Below are 21411 nucleotides of genomic sequence, written 5' to 3'. Positions count from 1 at the left end.
GTTTTCTGCCTTCGGTTTTCGGAAGGTCCCGGAAAGGGGCTTCTGGGCAGTGCCAGCTGCGGGGCATTGCGAGTCAGTAGTCAGGAGACCCGAGTGGACCCCGCCTAGCGGCCTTAAAGTGGGAGGACGGAGAGAGAAGGGAGGGGCCTGCAGGAATGGAGCAGGGGGAGATGGGGAACCGGGAAAGCCGGGGTGGGGGGCGGGGGGCGCGTTAACAGGGAGGAAGAGTGAGCAGTGGGGCCGGTTTTGTTTCCGCGCGAACCCAGCGGCCCTACGTTAGGACTGCCCTACCAAAGGTTTAATTTTTCCAAGTTCTCAGCAGTCCTGGAATGAAAACCACATTGATATTTCTCGGGCTGATGACTTTCCCCATCCAGGGATCAAACCGGGTCTCCTGCACTGCAGGCAGATTCTTTGCCATCTGAGCCACCAGGGGAGCCCCAGACAGCATTTCGAGTACCTCTGAGACTCTGCTCCAGAGAGGTAGGGGAAGGTCAGGTTACACATGATTTTAGTGAAGGCTGGGGTGGCGTGTGTGGAGTCTAGCACACGTTTTTGCAGAGCCTTGCTGCTAGTCATGAATTAACGACTTTAGTGCTTTTCTGGATATGAGGAGATGTAAGACTTGAGCTGATAAAATCTTCTCCTGAAAATATCTAACTCTCTGAAGGTCTGGTCTGCCAGTTTTCCCCAGAGCAGAGAAAATTTTTCCCAGGGCAGTGCCTGATTCCTAATCTCAACCCTGAACTCCCTTCAGGGGGTGCTGAAGGTCAGCTGCTGTAGTGGTTTGTGACCCAACCCTTGTAGAGGCAGATGGCAAGTGCCATTCTTAGTTGGCAGAATCACATCGCTAGAAAGTGGTGAAAAGGGGTTCTGTGCCTTTCTTGTATCCACTAGTCATCTTGGGCCTCTAGAATTGGATTTTTTTCTTAACCTGAATAAGATTGACGTTTTGTGATTATGGTAAATACGATAAACAGGTCCTGCTTGAGAACACAGGCACACCTCCGTTCGTGTGCACTATTTATTCAGCAGCCCCTTACTGTGAGTCACAGGGATGTGCCCTTGAACCTTGCCCTTCCAAATCTGTGTTCACGTAGCCTTTCAGATCAACCCTAGCCTCCTGTCCTGAGATCAAGGGAAGGGAAGGGTTCACTTGCAGTAAAGATTTGCATAGTGATCTGAGACTTTTAGAAACAGAAAAGATAAGTCTGAAACACAACTCAGGGTTTGCAGTGGAGGTAAAGGATGGTTCCCTTCACCGTCAGCCCTGAGTACTTTCCACAGCTCTGACTGGCTGCTACGTGGACTCAGGAATCTCGCTCTAATGCATATCTCACCCTGGACCCTTTGTAGGAGTAAAAGTGCATCTGAGTGAAGAGGGGAGCGAAGGGAAGACGAAGTCTGCCCAGATGGTTCTACATTTGATCTGAAGAAAACTGAACTCAAAATTGCAGAAGAATGGGAGGGCCATTCATTTCTCCAACTTCCTCCCTTCCAACAGTCTTGAACAGGAAAGCAAATGCCACACTTGAAAAATTTGTTCATAAACCAACTGCTTTTGCCCCTGAGCATTCTCCCTGATTAGTTAGTAACATTTTATCTTTGGTGGGGGGCGGGGGGGACAAATTTCAGGGTTTAGACTACCCTGAGGTTAAGAAGTGAAGGAAGGGTAAAGTCTGCTTACTCCAAAAGAGTTTTAGAGATCACTCACTGCAGCAACTAGCCTCCCCAAATATTTTGCTTGACTTTTCTTCCCTGTTTTATTCTGACTTCAAGAGACTCAGTTAGAAATTATCTTGGGTTAGTAAGCATCTTATTTTTAAAAAATTATTTATTTTAATTTGAGGCTAATTTACTTTACAGTATTGTGGTGGTTTTAGCCAAAGATGGAGAAGCTTTATACAGTCAGCAAAAACAAGACTGGGAGCTGACTGTGGCTCAGATCATGAACTCATTATCGCCAAGTTCAGACTTAAATTGAAGAAAGTGGGGAAAACCACTAAACCATTCAGGTATGGCCTAAATCAAATCTCTTATGACTATACAGTGGAAGTGAGAAATAGATTTAAGGGAATAGATCCAGTAGACAGAGTGCCTGATGAACTATGGATGGAGGTTCGTGACATTGTACAGGAGACAGAAATCAAGACCATCCCCAAGAAAAAGTAATGCACAAAGGCAAAATGGCTGTCTGAGGAGGCCTTACAAATAGCTGTGAAAAGAAGAAAACCAAAAAACAAAGGAGAAAAGGAAAGATATAAGCATCTGAATGCAGAGTTCCAAAGAACACCTGGAGAGATAAGAAAGCCTTCCTCAGCGATCAGTGCAAAGAAATAGAGGAAAACAACAGAATGGGAAAGACTAGAGATCTCTTCAAGAAAATTAGAGATACCAAAGAAACATTTCACGTGAAGATGGGCTCAATAAAGGACAGAAATGGTAGGGACCTAACAGAAGCAGAAGATATGAAGAACAGGCGGCAAGAATACACAGAAGAACTGTACAAAAAAGATCTTCATGACCCAGAAAAACACAATGGTGTGATCACTCACCTGGAGCCAGACATCCTGGAATGTGAAGTCAAGTGGGCCTTAGGAAGCATCACTACAAACATGGCTAGTGGAGGTGATGGAATTCCAGTTGAGCTATTTCAAATCCTGAAAGATGATGCTGTGAAAGTGCTGCAGTCAATGTCAGCAAATTTGGAAGACTCAGCAGTGGCCACAGAACTGGAAAAGGTCAGTTTTTCATTCCAATCCCAAAGAAAGGCAATGCCAAAGAATGCTCAAACTACCGCACAATTGCACTCATCTCACACGCTAGTGATGTAATGCTCAAAATTCTCCAAGCCAGGCTTCAGCAATACGTGAACCGTGAGCTTCCAGATGTTCAAGCTGGTTTTAGAAAAAGCAGAGGAACCAGAGATCAAGTTGCCAACATTCACTGGATCATTGAAAAAGCAAGAGAGTTCCAGAAAAACATCTATTTCTGCTTTATTGGCTATGCCAAAGCCTTTGACTGTGTGGATCACAATAAACTGGAAAATTCTGAAGGAGATGGGAATACCAGACCATCTGACCTGACTCTTGAGAAATCTGTATGCAGGTCAGGAAGCAACAGTTAGAACTGGACATGGAACAACAGACTGGCTCCAAATAGGAAAAGGAGTATGCCAAGGCTGTATATTGTCACCCTGCTTATTTAACTTCTATGCAGAGTACATCATGAGAAATGCTGGGCTGGAAGAAGCACAAGCACAAGATTGCTGGGAGAAATATCAGTAACCTCAGATATGCAGATGACACCACCCTTGTGGCAGAAAGTGAGGAAGAACTAAAGAGCCTGTTGATGAAAGTGAAAGAGCAGAGTGAAAAAGTTGGCTTAAAGCTCAACATTCAGAAAACTAAGATCATGGCATCTAGTCCCATCACTTCATGGCAAATAGATGGGAAAACAGTGGAAACAGTGTCAGACTTTATTTTTGGGGGCTCCAAAATCACTGCAGATGGTGACTGCAGCCATGAAATTAAAAGATGCTTACTCCTTGGAATCAAAGTTATGACCAACCTAGACAGCATATTAAAAAGCAGAGACATTACTCTGTCAGCAAAGGTCTGTCTAGTCAAGGCTATGGTTTTTCCAGTAGTCATGTATGGATGTGAGAGTTGGACTATAAAGAAAGCTGAGCGCTGAAGAATTGATGCTTTTGAACTGTGGTGTTGGAGAAGACTCTTGAGAGTCCCTTGGACTGCAAGGAGATCCAACCAGTCCATCCTAAAGGAAATCAGTCCTGGGTGTTCATTGGACAGGCTGATGTTGAAGCTGAAACTCCAATACTTTGGCCAGCTGAGGCGAATAGCTGACTCATTGGAAAAGACCCTGATGCTGGGAGGGATTGGGGGCAGGAGGAGAAGGGGACAACAGAGGATGAGATGGTTGGATGGCATCACTGACTCAGTGGACATGAGTTTGGGTGAACTCTGGCAGTTGGTGATGGACAGGGAGGCCTGGCGTGCTGCGGTTCATGGGTTCGCAAGGAGTCAGACACGACTGTGTGACTGACCTGAACTGACATGCATCAGCCACAGGTGTACATGTGTTCCCCATCCCAAAACCCCCTCCTGTCTTCCTCCCGATCCCATTCCTTTGGGTTGTCCCAGTGTACTGGCTTTGAGTGCCCTGTTTCATGCATTGAACTTTAACTGGTGATCTATTTCATATATGGTCATATACATGTTTCAGTGCTATTCTCTCAAATCATCCCATCCTTGCCTTCTTCCACAGAGTCCAAAAGTTTGTTCTTTATATCTATGTATCTTTTGCTGTCTCACCTATAGGGTCATTGTTACCATCTTTCTAAATTCCATATATATGCGTTAATATATTGTATTAGTGTTTTTCTTTCTTACTTCACTCTGTATAATAGGCTCCTGTTTCATCCACCTCATTAGAACTGATTCAAATCAATTCTTTTTAATGGCTGAGTAATATTCCATTGTGTATATGTACCACAGCTTTCTTATCCATTCGTCTGCCGATGGACATCTAGGTTGCTTCCATGTCCTGGCTATTATAAACAGTGCTGCGATGAACATTGGGGTGCACGTGTCTCTTTCAACTCTGGTTTCCTCAGTGTGTATGCCCAGGAGTGGGATTTCTGGGTCGTATGGCAGATCTGTTTTCAGTTTTTTTAAGGAATCTCCACACTGTTCTCCATAGCGGCTGTACTAGTTTGCATTCCCACCAACAGTGTAAGAGGGTTCCTTTTTCTCTGCACCCTCTCCAGCATTTATTGCTTGTAGACTTTTGGATAGCAGCCATTCTGACCAGCATGAGATGGTACCTCATTGTGGTTTTGATTTGCATTTCTCTGATAATGAGTGATGTTGAGCTTCTTTTCATGTGTTTGTTAGCCATCTGTATGTCTTCTTTGGAGAAATGTCTGTTTAGTTCTTTGGCCTATTTTTTGATTGGGTCGTTTATTTTACTGGTATTGAGCTGCATGAGCTGTTTGTATATTTTTGAGATTAATTCTTTGTCAGTTGCTTCATTTGCTATTATATTCTCCCACTCTGAAGGTTGTCTTTTCACTTGCTTATAGTTTCCTTCGTTGTGCAAAAGCTTTTAAGTTTCATTAGGTCCCATTTGTTTATTTTTGCTTTTATCTCCATTACTCTGGGATGTGGGTCATAGAGGATCTTGCTGTGATTTATGTTGGAGAGTGTTTTGCCTATGTTTTCCTCTAGGAGTTTTATAGCTTCTGGTCTTACATTTAGATCTTTACTCCATTTTGAGTTTATTTTTGTGTATGGTGTTAGAAAGTGTTCTAGTTTCATTCTTTTACAGGTGGTTGACCAGTTTTCCCAGCACCACTTGGTAAAAGAGATTGTCTTTCTCCATTGTATTCTTGCCTCCTTTGTCAAAGATAAGGTGTCCATAGGTACATGGATTTATCTCTGGGCTTTCTATTTTGTTCCATTGATCTGTATTTCTGTCTTTGTGCCAGTACCATACTGTCTTGATGACTGTAACTTTGTAGTATAGTCTGAAGTCAGGCAGGTTGATTCCTCCAGTTCCATTCTTCCTTCTCAAGATTTCTTTGGCCATTTGAAGTTTTTTGTATTTCCATACAAATTGAGAAATTATTTGTTCTAGTTCTGTGAAAAATGGTGTTGGTAGCTTGATATAGATTGCTTTGAACCTATAGATTGGTAAGCATCTTCTTTTAAAAGAGTCAATATTTTTGGGCAAGCCAAGTAGCCTCACTGGCCTCAGATGCTATATTCTGGTACCATTGTAAGCATTCCACATGTGTTAATTCATTTAAGTCTTACAGCAACCCAATGAAATAGGTCCTACTATTATCATCCCTATTTGATAACAAGGAAAACAATGAGGTGGTTAAGAAACTTGCTCAAGGTCATGGGGCTGGTAAGCTGTGGATCTGTGAATCAGGATTTGACCCAGGCAGTATAGGTCTATAACCATTACACTCTCTTGCCTACTCAGACTTATTTAAAAATAACATTGCAAGAGCTGCTTCAGATTTACTAAATAATCTCTTTTATTTTTTAACATTTAGGTCATTCCTAAACATCTTGATGAGAAAAATTTAACCCACTACTTTTCAAGTTAGGAATTCCCTATGTTAAATGTAAAGTGAAAATGGTGAGACATGTTTTATTTCAAAATGAGTCAGGTGTTTTGCATAATTTTAGACAATAAAATTAGGAAATTTGATGACTATTTCAAAATTAGATACTTGAAAGAACTGCTTTGTGGTCTTATCTGTGAACTTAGCACAGGTAGAGATTCCCCCTTCCTTAGTCATCAAACTTTAGATTAGAAAATACAAACTGATAAACAAGTTTGAGTGATTGAACTTTGTATTCCCAAGAAATGCTGAGTTTTAGGTTTTTAACTTATAAGAGTATTTACTGAAGAGGACTAGTAGAATTTTGAGATGTGGGTTTCAGCCTTTGCCATGTCAGCCTTCAGACTCTGACCTCAAAGGACATGATTTGCCACATCTATAATATATGAGAGTTGGAGTGAGCTCTCAGGCTCTTTTTAGCTCTAAATTTCTTTAAGACTCTTGCGTTCACTAGAGCAAGTTTCTAACTTCAGAAAAGCACATATCTTACTCACTATCTCCACCTACTGGTAGAAAGAGAGATTAATCTTGCTCAACAGTGCTTTACAAGTTGCAGGAGCTGCTTGCTCTGAGGCTAGGAACTTGTTGAAAAAGGAATGTGAATTTGACCTTTTATTTTGAGACGTTTAATTTGCTCAGAATCCTCACGTTTGAAACTTTTAAAGCTTGTATACATTGGTGAAAATTGCACAGAGTTTAGATGGAGGGGAGGGGCAGGTTGATCAGCAGAGGTGATTAGCAGAGCTGAGTAGTTACTGGTACTCCAGGGACTGGAATTCAGGTCTCTGTCCACGTTGGCTAGTTTTCTTCCCACAGTCTTGTGACTCATTCATCCCCTATTTTAAAAATCTTTGAAAATCTATATTTTACTTATATTTTGAATAGGAAATCCTATTCTAATTCCCCATATCCTTGCCAACACTGGTATATATTAGATACTCAACCATCTTCAGATATATGATCTGTGAATATTTTTATCCTTACGTTTATCCTGTGGCAGTACCACATTATCTCTCTAAGGACAGCTGTGTGAGGGTACAAACTTGTAACAGGTAGTAAATAAGATTTAGAGATCTAATGCATAGCACAGTGGATACAGACAATAATATTGTATTATAAGCATGGAACTTGCTAGGAGGTTGTAAGTTAATGATTCCAACCAGTAAAAGAAGACAATTATATAACATGATAGAAGTGCTAATTATCAGTACAATGGTGATCACATCTTAATGTATAAATGTATCACATTAATATGTGACACATCTTAAATTTATACTGTTATGTGTCGATTATATTTCAATGGAGAACACACATATCCTAAGCCAGGGATTGTGAGTTCATGTCTCACCTGAGGTACCAAAAAAATAAACACATGTAACAAAGATGTTTATAAAAGTGGGAGAATAAGTAAGTAAAAATCCTTCCACTTTTCTAATAGAATTTGTATACCACTTTTAGTTAGAACCAAAGACTTGAAAATCCTGAATTTCCTTATTCTTACAACTTGACTTCATTCGCTACAAAATGTTCATTACACCTCTGCACTCCCAGTTCACATTTTCAGCGTGGCTGCCTGTTCTCAAGGCGACTTCCCCACTGGGTTGCCCTGCCTGTCTCTGACCCAGAGAAGCACCCGATGTTGAGCGACTAGATGAATGACTTTCCTAAGCGCTTTAACACCTGTGTGTTTCCCGAAAGAGCTCACTGTCTTAACTGCTTAGGGTGGACAGGTCATTTCTCTGGCTTCCTTTTTAAGAAATTAAAAAAGATGAAAGGGTAACAAAACTGGTAAGCCTTTATAGAAGCGCTTCCTTCTGGAGGAAAAAAGAAAGCAGTAACTTTGGTGCTCATCTGGGAACATTCTTACCTTGGGAACTGAGGGGGCCACTCCACCAGGACTCTATAAACCTTGGCAGAGGATAAAAGCGATGAAAGATGATGCCAAGGTTTCATTCTTAAGGGACCCATGCCACATTTCTCTTCATCACGTTGATAAGCGGACAAGAGACACTTTCACGCCTTTTCACTCACGCCTGTAGCAGAACCTTGGACAGGAAATCTAGGAAGGAGGCTGTGTGGGAGCATGGTGGGTGATACTTGACTTTCGCCTCTAGTTTGCGTTGAGTGTGAGCAGGGAAGACCTCACCACTGCAGGCAGAAGAGGGCATTGCTCGCCGCGTTGTGGAAAGAGGAAGCGGTTCCGTCTAGGCAGGCTCTCCCCTCCCTGCAGCTTTTCATTGCCTCAGTCCTCACGTCCTGCCCGCTCAGTCTCTGTCAGCCCTCCAAAGGCGGGCCTCAGCGTCTCCTGTCCGGGGTCGCCTCTCGCGGACTCTAAGAAGTGCGGCAGAGAGGAGTCAAGAGCTGGAAGAAAGGGGCGGAGTTTGGGAAAGTTCACACACTGCCTGCCGGGTGCTCAGTCGCTTCAGTGTCCGACTCTTTGCGCTCCTGCGGACTAGAGCCCACCAGGCTCCTCTGTCCTTGGGATTCTCCAGGCAAGAGTACTGGAGTAGGTTGCCCTGCCCTCCTCCAGGGCATCTTCCCCACCCAGGGATCGAACCCATCATTCTTACGTCTCCTGCATTGGCAGGCAGGTTCTTTACCACTAGCGCCACCTGGGAAGCCCAGTCGCACATTAGGAGTGTTCATATGACTTCCTTCCCTGGTGGCTCAGCTGGTAAAGAATCTGCCTGCAATGAGGGAGACATGGGTTCGATCCCTGGGTTGGGAAGATCCCCTGGAGAAGGGAAGGCTACCCACTCCAGTATTCTGGCCTGGAGAATTCCATGGACTGTGTAGTCCAGGGGGTTGCAGAGAGTCAGGACACGAGTGAGCGACACTCACTCACTCATGACTTACTGCCGAGGTATCCAAGGAGTGAGCATAAGAGGAGCATGCAGTCCAGAGGCCACTGGGGCCACTGGGGAAGCACTTGCTGGCCTCTATTCCTGTGCTCATTTGAGGGGAGCAGTAAAGGATGCATCCTCTCCATACTGACAAGCAAGACAGCCGCCCTCTACAACAAACACATCAGGGCTTCCTTGAAGGAAGCGGAGGGGGCGGTGGGGGGGGGGTGACTTGCTCTGATGGGTCTTTTGTCTTTATTGAAGCCAAGTGTTCTTCCTAAGCCTAGCCTGAGCCCAGAGGCATTTTCCCAAGAGGGAAGGGGCAACTGGAGCCCTTAGTCTGCAAATGTTGAAGATATTTTTTTAAAAAAATCTAATTTTTACCTTTTTTACTTCCCAAATAATGGGAAAAGAGGGAATAAAAAGTTCGGAGTTGAGTGGACTATGAATCATTGACTTACGGGATTTTTAGGTCGGTTGACATTTGAAGTTTGTTATTCCAAGAATCATTCTGAGCATAAGCTGTTACTGTCTGGTAACTCTGTTTCCTTATTCATATCGCTTTTCTAAAAATTCTTTTTCCTCCATATTGTCCTTCCTTTTCATTCTGGGCTCTCGACTGGATTTATAATTTAAACAGGAAGGCACTGAAACAGCTTTTGCCTTGTTTATTCCTTTTGCAAACAACATCCCTTTGTGGTTTAGTCAGAGATTTACACTCTTTGCTAATCAACACCAAAATAAATAGACCCTTAAAACTGTCAGTGACACTGGCCAGTTCTGCAGCCCGAGTTCTGAAGGACTAGGCCAGATGGCAGAGCCAGGCCCCCAGCACACAGAATGTGTGTTCTGTAGCTCTTGGCGTCAGCAGTGCGGGCAGCTGACCGCTTTTTAGAAGGCTTAGTGGGAGGGAGCAGATTCTCCACTATCCATTTGTTCAGGGATAAACCCTAAGGTGGCGCGAGTGGTACTCAGCCGTGGTTAAAACCTGTAGTGCTCTGGCCCAGGCCCGGGCTGGCACTTCTGAACTCCTGACTGGCCCCCAGCATGTTCTGTGATTGTGTTCTGGTCATGAAGCTCTCCTTTAGGCTCTCTGGTGTATAACGTGGAAGAGCAGAGCTGCCCATTTTTTTGGAATTTTCAAGTATTGCAGCAGGAGGTGTTGCCCAAATACAGGGCTGCAATGAGTTCATTGTGCTCAGGTCAGACTGACAGGCGGAATCCTGCTCTGTTCCCCTGGACGTTATCTCGACACTACTGAAGTTCAGAGAAATAGCATCCATTGCCAGTACAGCCATTGCCAGTACATACACGCGTGAAAATTGTGCTTTTCATGTCAAGTTTTGACTTTAGACTTCCACCTTGTTCACCTGCAAAGAGATTTTTGGCTCTTTGAAATTCATAACTGCATCGTCAAAGTGCTAATCCAATAGAACAAACCAAAAATCTTTCCATCATATGGAGAATAGATTAAGAAATGGCAACCCACTCTAGTATTCTTGCCTGGAAAAATACCATGGGCAGGAAAGCCTGGCCGACTGCAGTGCTTGGGGTTGCAAAGAGTTGGACACGACTGGGCACGCACATGCATGCCATGTATGTCGCAGGGTCTCCCTGGCCCTTGGGCGAGCTTATTATAAGAGTAACTGAAATCCAGCACTCTGAGCTCCCAAATAGATCGTTAATTGATAGACTGCCTATGAGATTCTGATGTGGGAGCCATCCTCTCTCCTCCCCTTCCAGGGGAGTGCTTTTTTTTTTTTTTTAATTCTCAAGAGACCACCCTGATAGTATATTCAAGGTCTACATGGGACAGAATAACTTACAGGGTCAAATACATTTTTACATGCAGCAAAATATGTAAACAAAGATTTCCCAGCAGTTTTCTCACAGAAAGCACCCAGAAACAAGCCAGGTCCTTGACTAACTCTGCAGACTCTTTGCCTTTGTGGAGGAAATCCTTGACATTCAAGTACAATCTTGGGAGAAGCTGTTTTTTGAGGCGTTGTTTAATGAAGAAGAGACAGCTGCAGAGAGAGATAAACCTCTTTGGAGCCTCCTATACTATCTGTAGGCCCCTCTCCACTCAATGCCTGCTCTCCAAACACTGAAGGCAGATGTTAGCATGGCATTGTTTCAGATGCTGTTGTGTTGCCAAGGGGATGCTTGTGTTTTCTTTTGATTCTTCTCGGCACCTTATTCCATCCTGCCCCGTGAAGCGTGGCGTGGCTCTATAGTTCGGTGCTAAACTCGAGTGCAGGTCTGTGTTTGCCTGTTTACAGCCTCTCTACACACTACAGCTTCCTCACTTCAAACAGTGTGTGAACAAACCAAAAATATGCTTTTGGCTGTCATCCAGACTTTGGCTTCCGCTCCCCGAGTCACGCCATAAAAATGCTCTGTCGAATAAATTCTCAGGAACTGAAAAGAACATTCCCTGCTCCATAGGATTTTAGATAATAGAGGAGGCTTCAGCTGACCACCTGGCGTGGTGCCCACGGCCTTGGAAAAGCAGGTCACACAGCGTCCCCTGGCAGTGCTTTACCGCGACCGGAGATCAAGTGATGGATGAACTTTCCATTTTAAAAAATTGGCGCATAATGTTTATCTCCACTGGGTCTTTTGAACTCCGTAAAATATTATCTTTCCTTATCCCCTGCTGTTGCCGGTTAGTATAGATTATGAAGTTTTTGAAGCCAGGATTAATTTTCTATTGAGTAAACTTCTAGTGTTAACCGTGGACAGAATCCTATTATTTGAGAGAGGTGTGTGTGTGTGTATGTGTGTGTGTGCGTGCTTGTGTATGTTTAGAGAGCAGTGTTTCCCTCTCTCAGCCTGGATATAGTCACATCCCTATGAGTCAGGATCCCAGTTGGAAAGAGATGGCATATTCTAATTAGGATAATTTAGGAGAGTTTATTCACAGAGGGACTATTTTTATTTTATTTTATGTTTTTAGTTGCAGCATGTGGGATTCAGCTCCTTGACCAGGTATTGAACCTGCCCCCCGCCCCCCAGCATGGGAACTTGGAGTCTTAACCACTGGACCACCAGGAAGGTCCCAGCCCAGGGGCTGTTTTAAAAGGTGTGAATATGTTGGGGAAACAGAAGGAGATAGTGTATGACAGCTGGAGCTGTTACTACTCCTAGACCAGAAGGGAAGAAAAGGAAGAGGAGAGACCAGAACCTGGGAACAGAGAACCCTGTAGAGAAGGCCACTTTTGGAACAGCCCGCAGGATACAGATAACCTGGCCACTTGGGCCATGCATCTCTTCCCTCCCTCCAATCCCTGTCTGGGCTCGCCATTGACTGAACCCCTCAGAACCAGAAGGTGCAGAAGGTCTTTGATTTGGTCCTGGTAGGTCAATTTCCCAGGCTGAAAACAGGACAGAAGGCAAATTGGGGATTTGGAGGGCAAATGAAGGGCATCTGGAGCATAGTGTAGAGGTCCAGTTATTCCTAGGGAGGGCACAAAATCTGAATAGAAAATTTAAACTCGCTTTTATTTTTAAATAAATAGCTTTATTGAGGTATAATTGACATGCACTAGATGTTAGTCACTCAGTCATATCCAACTCTTTGCGACTCCATGGAAAAAAGTAGCCCTTCATGCTCCCCTGTCCATGGAATTCTCCAGGCAAGAATACTGGAGTGGGTAGCCCCTTCTTCAGGGGAGCTTCCCAACCCAGGGATCGAACCTGGCTTTTCTGCACTGAGGTGGATTCTTTACCAGCTGAGCCACCAGGAAGCAATAAACTGCATATAATTCAAGTATACAGTTTGATAAGTTTTGTTATAGATGTGCCCGTGAAGCCATTATCACACTATCAAGTTAGCAAACATATCACCTTCAAAATGAACTTGCTTTAACATTTATGATATTCCACATGGTCCTTTTAGGAGAGCATGGAAAGATATCATGAAATCAAGCAATAGCAAATACATTTCCAAAAGGATTGGCTCTGGACAGGCACACAAAAAATGAAATTCAAGACAATGTCAAAGTTTATGAGAAAGCTATTTAATAGTAAGTAGTTTGTAATACATTTTTTTTAATTGTGTTTGAAGGTTTTTGTTTTGTTTTTGTGTTTACTTCATATCTTTATTGCCATGAATTTAAAACAAAGCATGTACCTGCTTAAAAATTGAAGACCCCAGAGAGCTTATGTTGATGTGGTTATCCTTTTCAAACTGTACCATATTAAAAACTAACATAAAAATTTTAAATATTTTTTATTCATTGAAAAATGACAATAATAATCCTATTACATATTAACATAAATAGCTTAGGGAAAATATGCTATTTTGTGTTTTCCAAAACAAGGGAATTATGCAAGGAGAGTGATCATTGTTTTATATTTTTGTATGTTTTCTATGAATAGAAACCAGCTGGTTTATTACATTACATCTGCCTCTGTGTTCAACCAGTGCAGTACAGTTGACCCTTGAACAGCATGAGTTCAAACTGTAAGGGTCCACTTATATGTGGATTTTGTTTACTAAATATGTACTATGATGCTGCATGACCTGTGGTTGGTTAAATCCCTGGATGCAACCGACTGTAAAATTATACTCACATTTTCAGCTGCACGGAGGGTAGTGCCCCTTCCCCCCAGTTGTTAAAAGATTAACTGTATGTTGTTCTGGTAAGTTGTTAAAGAATGTCTAGCCTCAGACATATAGTTGGCAAAGGGAGGGTTATTTTAATGGCCTTTTCATGTAATTGTAGACATTCTATTTTAATGTTACACCAAGACTCAACACATGACCATTTCTTAGAGCTGGTGTGTGGCGCTTGCCCCCTCGGCAGATTTGTATGAACCTCTCCTAACCTGGGGGGTGGGTGGCCATTTTCCCTTTTAAAGAAGAGTTGGTCACTGTCTTTTGTTTTTTTTTTTTTTCCCATTTATTTTTATTAGTTGGAGGCTAATTACTTTACATCATTACAGTAGTTTTTGTTATACATTGAAATGAATTAGCCATGGATTTACATGTATTCCCCATCCCTATCCCCCCTCCCACCTCCCTCTCCACCCGATCCCTCTGGGTCTTCCCAGTGCACCAGGCCCGAGCACTTGTCTCATGCATCCAACCCGGGCTGGTGATCTGTTTCACCCTAGATAATACACATGTTTTGATGCTGTTCTTTCGAAATATCCCACCTTCGCCTTCTCCCACAGAGTCCAAAAGTCCGTTCTATACATCTGAGTCTCTTTTTCTGTTTTGCATATAGGGTTATCATTACCATCTTTCTAAAGTCCATATATATGTGTTAGTATACTGTAATGGTCTTTATCTTTCTGGCTTACTTCACTCTGTATAATTGGCTCCAGTTTCATCCATCTCATTAGAACTGATTCAAATGAATTCTTTTTAATGGCTGAGTAATATTCCATGGTGTATATGTACCACAGCTTCCTCATCCATTCGTCTGCTGATGGGCATCTGGGTTGCTTCCATGTCCTGGCTATTGTAAACAGTGCTGCGATGAACATTGGGGTGCACGTGTCGCTTTCAGATCTGGTTTCCTTGGTGTGTATGCCAAGAAGTGGGACTGCTGGGTCATATGGCAGTTCTATTTCCAGCTTTTTAAGAAATCTCCACACTGTTTTCCATAGTGGCTGTACTAATTTGCATTCCCACCAACAGTGTGAGAGGGTTCCCTTTTCTCCACACCCTCTCCAGCATTTATTGCTTGTAGACTTTTGGATAGCAGCCATCCTGACTGGTGTGTAATGGTACCTCATTGTGGTTTTGATTTGCATTTCTCTGATAATGAGTGATGTTGAGCATCTTTTCATGTGTTTGTTAGCCATCTGTATGTCTTCCTTGGAGAAATGTCTGTTGAGTTCTTTGGCCCATTTTTTGATTGGGTCATTTATTTTTCTGGAGTTGAGCTGGAGAAGTTGCTTGTATATTTTTGAGATTAATCCTTTGTCTGTTGCTTCGTTTGCTATTATTTTCTCCCAGTCTGAGGGCTGTCTTTTCACCTTGCTTATAGTTTCCTTTGTTGTGCAAAAGCTTTTAAGTTTCATTAGGTCCCATTTGTTTATTTTTGCTTTTATTTCTGAAATTCTGGGATGTGGGTCATAGAGGATCCTGCTGTGATTTATGTCGGAGAGTGTTTTGCCTATGTTCTCCTCTAGGAGTTTGATAGTTTCTGTTCTTACATTTAGATCTTTAATCCATTTTGAGTTTATTTTTGTGTATGGTGTTAAAAAGTGTTCTAGTTTCATTCTTTTACAGGTGGTTGACCAGTTTTCCCAGCACCACTTGTTAAAGAGGTTATCTTTTTTCCATTGTATATCCTTGCCTCCTTTGTTGAAGATAAGGGGTCACTGTCTTTTGAAATTATGGTTTCTATAAGGTAGAATAAGAAATGCAAATCCTCACCTTCATTATACCCTTTTAAAAACTCAAGACTTGAAAAATTATAGAAGCTTCTAATCAAACACCAACTTCTCACATGCATAGGAATTAGAACACTTTTTCCTTGATAGATCCATACTTCATATTATAGCTACCCTTTTGAAGTAGGAAGTGAAGACTTAAGTTAACGGTTTCTAATATAATTCCTGGACAAATATTTGTAGAAACTATCTAACATTTGTTAGAGTGCCTTTATTCATTTCTTTCAAAATCTTATTTATGTCTATTACCTTATTTGAATAAGTGATAAAAATGCCCTTTAGAAATGCCTTAAACTAGTACAGAAACAGAATTAAACATTCAGGTCCACAGATATGTCCAATAAATTAGGCAACCCCTTTATCTGCTTGTTTAGAATGTTTCAACATCATTAATCCATAATTTCATGTTTATGTCTTTTAAGATCCACACAGGTTTACAGCATCAAATAATCTGGCCCTGTCAGCCCAGCTGCATTCCTTTGGATGAAAAACTCCTGCCCCAGCTTCTAAAAGAAGCAGGCTATGCTACCCACATGGTTGGAAAATGGCACCTGGGAATGTACCGGAAAGAATGTCTTCCAACACGCCGAGGATTTGATACCTACTTTGGTAATGGAAATGCACATGTTTCTGTAACAGCGCAGACCAACTGCAGCTTTCTCATAAAACAAGTGAAATGAGCAGAAACTTGAAAACAGAATGCATCAGTCAGGACCACTGTGGGGCCCCAGAAGTGGCGGTGAGCTCAGGGCCTGCTGGGACGGCAGTCACCTTCACCAGGGTTCTTCACCACACGGTGTCCTCTGAAGAGTCTGCTGTCTCCATGTCAGAGACCACCGTGCTGTGAGAGAACTTTATGACTAAAAGGGGATACAGACTGATTTCTTGAAAAAAAAATTTCAGGCAAAACTCAATACAAGAATATTTCCTTCACAAAAGTTCAGAATATTCTTTTCTCCTCATGAACTGTGTTCAAAGGTTTTGTTTAGTTTTGTTTTTCCTGGAGATAAAAAGATTCTTTTCCATTGGTATCCTTTCCCCATTCTGTGAGATCTGTTTTTGAAATCACTAAATTGGGGAAGATAGAGTAAATAAATAAAATGGGAGGGTAAATAACAAATGTTAATAGAAGAGATAAGAAGTAATAAGTATTTTATGGGTGTGATAGCCCTGTAAAAATAAATGTAAAGCCTATAGTTTGTTTTAAAATATGCTCTCTCTAAACCTATTACAAACCATACTGTAACAACCTGTTTATCTCTTTATATTGCCAGGGGCTATATATCTTTCTATCAAGTTCTTTTCATGTTTTGCTTTCTGTCTAGTTAGAATATTCTGTTTTATCTGTCTAGCCCTTTAGCTTGCTACCAACTTTTCACTTGTCTCTTCATTTATTTACAACCTCCTGTATCCAAAACAGAACACACACTGAATGTAAATTTTAAAGAAATAAATAGAATAAAAAATCAGGGTGAGTAGAAAAAGATGGAATAGTTGCATGACACTGAATTATTAAAAAAACAGAACAGCTGCATGGCTGTAGGTGGACTTCACATTGAACTCCGAGGTTTGAGACTTCTTATGTCCAAAGGGAAAAAAAAGCAGTCTATAAGAGTCATATTATTTATAAGTTAAATGGAAACCAGATGTTCAAGAAGAGTAAAGCATTTTCTGGCTCTTAGACCTGAGAGAAATTTCTCCTTTGGGAGAAAGTAAGGTGGACAGCATCCTCAGAAACATCATTTTTGTAACAAAGTAGTGGTTGTCTTGTAGATGTTTCTTGAAGCATTGTCTTTTACTGAAGCTAGAGCCAGAGCACCCGAGTCCATTTTGGTTAAAGCGATGATCGAGGGCCATATCAATGCAATCACAGCTCTGCAGTGCCTTGTTGGAACCAGGGTTAAAGTCGAGATGCAAGGGTCCAGACATGAGACTGTGTCCTGTTCCATCTCTGTTCTCTAGCAGACATTGCTAATCACCGTGCCTTCTTTCTTTCTTTCTCTTAAGTATGTATTTATTTATTTGGCTGTGCCTGGTCTTAGTTGTGGCATGTGGGGTGGCTGTGCCTGGTCTTAGTTGTGGCATGTGGGGTCTTAGTTCCCCGCATAGGGATTGGGCCTGGTCTCCCTGCATTGGGAGTGCAGAGTGTTAACTGCCAGATCCCCAGGGAAGTTCTTCATGCGTTCTTTCTTAGTGAACCTGGATATATCCTCAGTATCCTTAAAGAGCCATTGAAAAATAGGACTTGGATGTAAGACCTCTTTGTCATCTTGGAAATTCTAGAGGAAAAAACAGCCTCTACATCCTTTGACAATTTTCAATCAGGCCTTTGCAAAAAGATGGGTCAATACCTATATTCTGGCAACCAGAAGAATTATAGATATTTAATTGTTTTTATTAAAAAACCATTTATGAGAATTAAGAAGCCTAACTGGATTTAGACAGAGTGACACCTCACATTCCTATGGAAGGGAGACTCGCAGACAAGGAGGGCATGATGACCATGAGCTATTATCACTAGGAAGACTTAGATGTCCTGGTAAAAAACAGTCAGATTATCATGCCTGGCTGCTCGTCTCTGTTAGTGCACTAAGAACCATTGAATTGTACACTTTAACTGGGAGATTTGTATGGTGTGTGAATTATATCTTAATGAAGCTGTTAAATATAGCAGTCAGAGATTTTAATTGTTCAAAAAGTAGTTTTTCATTTTTCCCCAAAAAGCATCAGCTGCCACCTTCTTTAGGCTCAGCCTGAAAGGTCAAATTTGTGGATTGCTAAGATGAGAAGGAAATGGCAACCCACTCCAGTATTCTTGCCTGGAGAATCCCATGGATGGAAGAGCCTGGTGGGCTACAGTCCACAGGGTCACAAAGAGCCAGATATGACTGAGCAACTTCACTTAAGATGAGAACAGCTCCATGTGACTGGCCACAGGGTTGCATAAGATCAGTTCAGTCCAGTCTGTGAACAGATCTACTATGTGAATGAAGAGTCTGATTTCTAGAATCCTTTCATCTGTACTAACTTGTTAATATTTACAATTCATACATCTTTTAATCAAATATATCCTTTGCATGTATTTTCCCAAATGATAGAAAACTGTTTATACTTACAAAGAACCTGAAGTGATTCCTCAAGGTGTTACCAATAGTTATTAACCCCAAATAGAACACCAGTGCCCTAACCCCTCTAATTATGCATATAAGAGCTGAAATTATTTTCATGGATACATTTATTTTTCTATTACATCAGTTCAGTCGCTCAGTTGTGTCCAACTCTTTGTGACCAAATAGACTGCAGCACACCAGGCTTCCCTGTCCATCACCAACTCCCAGAGCTTGCTCAAACTCATTCAGTGATGCCATCTAACATCTCATCCTCTGTCGTCCCCTTCTCCTCCTGCCTTCAGTCTTTCCCAGCATCAGGGTATTTTCCAGTGAGTCCGTTCTTCTCATCAGGTGGTCAAAGTATTGGAGTTTCAGCTTCAGCATCAGTTCTTCCAATGAACACCCAGGACTGATTTCCTTCAGGATGCACTGGTTGGATCTCCTTGCAGTCCAAGGGACTCTCAAGAGTCTTCTCCATCACCACAGTTCAGAAGCATCATTTCTTCTGCACTCAGCTTTCTTTTTGGTCCTAGTTTCACATCCATACATGACTACTGGAAAAACCATAGCTTTGACTATTCTATTGCATATTAATTAACAAATATACTGGCTTTCCCTTTCTGTTATACATATAGGATAAAAGATTACCATTTAAAGAGTTATCTTGAGACCAAGTTATTTGTTATATTCAGGACCTTGAATTTATTGAATCATGGAAAAGGAAGAAATTAGTTAAAAATGAATTCACATGCTATATAAGCTGTGTAAAGCTTTTAATTGTGGTTATAGGAAATATTCAGAGCTGAGGAAAGGGTTAGATCAATTTTATCATCTTTAAAGCTTTTTTTTTAATGTGGGCCATTTTAAAGTCTTTATTGAATTTGTGATGATATTGCTTCTGTTTTATGGTTTGATTTTTTGGACCTGAGACATGTAGGATCTTAGCTCTCCAACCAGGGGTCAAACCTGCACCCCCTGCATTGGCAGACAAAGTCTTAATCACTGGACCACCAGTAAAGTCTCTCATCTTTATTTTAATATTAATAAGCAGGGTTTGTCAGGAAATAGCTCAGAGTCCAGCACAGTTATTTCTTTTGAATAGCATTATTGAGGTGTAATTCACATACCATAGGTTCACTCAATAGAAGTGTACAACTCATTGATCTTTAATAAATTCACAGGATTGTGCCACTGTCATTACAATGCAAATGAAGAGCGTTTCCATCACCCCCCCCAACCAAAGAAAACCCATACCCATTATCAGTCCTGCTTATTTCCCCCAACTCTGAGAGCCCTAGGCAACCACTAACCTACTTTCTGTCTCTATAGATTTGCCTATTCTGAGTGTTTCATAGAAATAGAATCCAACAACATGCAGTGCAACTTATTTTAATATTTTTGGAAAATATGGGACATTTGCAGAAACAAGTAAAGTTGAGAAAACCCATTTTCTCCTGTGTGTAAGTCTAAATTGAGGGATAGATGTCTTTTAGATTTGGAACAAAATTGAGATCACTGTAGGTAGAAAAATCTAATTACAGTGCTGTACGTTAGTTTGCTCTTTTGGTTCTGTTCTGTTTAGAGAGCCTCCATTTAGAAAAGTTTGTGTCTCTCACCAGTGGGTGTCAGCATCTGACTGAAGATGTTTCCTCCAAGCGCTCCTTCTAGACATAACCTTGAAGCCAATAGGCCAAGGTCAATATCAGTGTTATTTGTATCCTGCATTCATTTATGTGATCACCTCAGAGTAAAAACTTGTAACAAATCACATTAACCACATGCTATTTTAGCCATTAGATAGCTTTAAATGTTTAAGATGTCATCACCTTTGCTGAATTTAACCTCTGATTTTTAAAACCATGTTTACTTGAAATCACTCACTTTGATAGTTATACAATAGAGCGTACACTCTAAAGATTGAAGGATGGATTTTAATTTTTTTACAACAACATTTTAATGCCTTATGCTGGCAAATATAGAGATGTTAAAAATGGTGCTCTGATTAGCCTTGTCATTTGATTAGCCTTGTCATGGGTAATCAATTGCATTAGGCAATTAAATGCTGAAATCTCCATTTGTTTAACAAGTTTTATGCTATGCTGACTACTTCCATCTCCCGTTTCTGTTGTAGGATATCTTCTAGGTAGTGAAGATTACTACTCCCATGAGCGGTGTACCTTAATTGACGCTCTGAATGTCACACGATGTGCTCTTGATTTTCGAGATGGTGAAGAAGTTGCAACAGGATATAAAAATATGTATTCAACAAACGTATTTACTGAAAGGGCTACAGCCCTGATAACCAACCACCCACCAGAGAAGGTAAATCTTGCTTCTTTATTGATTTCAAACTCTTGTGAAGATAGCATCTGCTCAGGTGAACATAGGAAGAGGCCCCTGTCTTTTAGGAAACAATCTAATAAGTTCTAAGTTGGTAAAGAACATACCTGCAGTGCAGGAGACCTGGGTATAATCACCGGGTCAGAAAGATCCCCTGGAGAAGGAAATGGCAACCCACTCCAGTTTTCTTGCCTGGAGAATTCCATGGACAGAGAAATAGAGCAGGCTACAGTCCATGGGATCACAGAGAGTTGGACACGACTGTGTGACTAACTTTCACTTTTTTTTTTTTCACTTTCAAATGTTAGAGTACATCAGTATCAGCCTGGGAAGCTTGTTAGAAATAGAAATTCCTGGAGCTCACGTCTAAAAGTCTGATTCATTAGGTCTAGGGAAATCTGAATATTTTAAAGAAGTTCTTTAAGGGTGATTCTGTTGCAGGTGGTCCCCAGATCACACTTTGAGGAATGCTATGAATGTAGTGTTTTGGTGCCAATAGAGTTTCACTGTTTTAGTGTGTTATGTACATGAGTTGTAAGTAATTAGTAAG

At 41.5% G+C, this 21411-nt stretch overlaps 1 protein-coding gene across 1 annotated transcript in view; it reads left to right on the top strand.

Annotated features, from left to right (window-relative positions):
• Positions 1-21411, top strand: part of ARSB (arylsulfatase B) — a 161440-nt gene that overhangs the window by 646 nt on the left and 139383 nt on the right. Inside the window, exons 2-3 of the mRNA XM_070468597.1 lie at positions 15834-16020; positions 20653-20843. Coding sequence (XP_070324698.1) covers positions 15834-16020; positions 20653-20843 — 378 coding nt within the window. The remainder of the gene's footprint in view (positions 1-15833; positions 16021-20652; positions 20844-21411) is intronic.

Source organism: Odocoileus virginianus, chromosome 6 (assembly GCF_023699985.2).
Source record: "Odocoileus virginianus isolate 20LAN1187 ecotype Illinois chromosome 6, Ovbor_1.2, whole genome shotgun sequence".
NCBI lineage: Eukaryota > Metazoa > Chordata > Mammalia > Artiodactyla > Cervidae > Odocoileus > Odocoileus virginianus.
The sequence above is the reverse complement of the archived record's forward strand: the minus strand, read 5'-3'. Positions and strand labels throughout refer to the sequence as shown.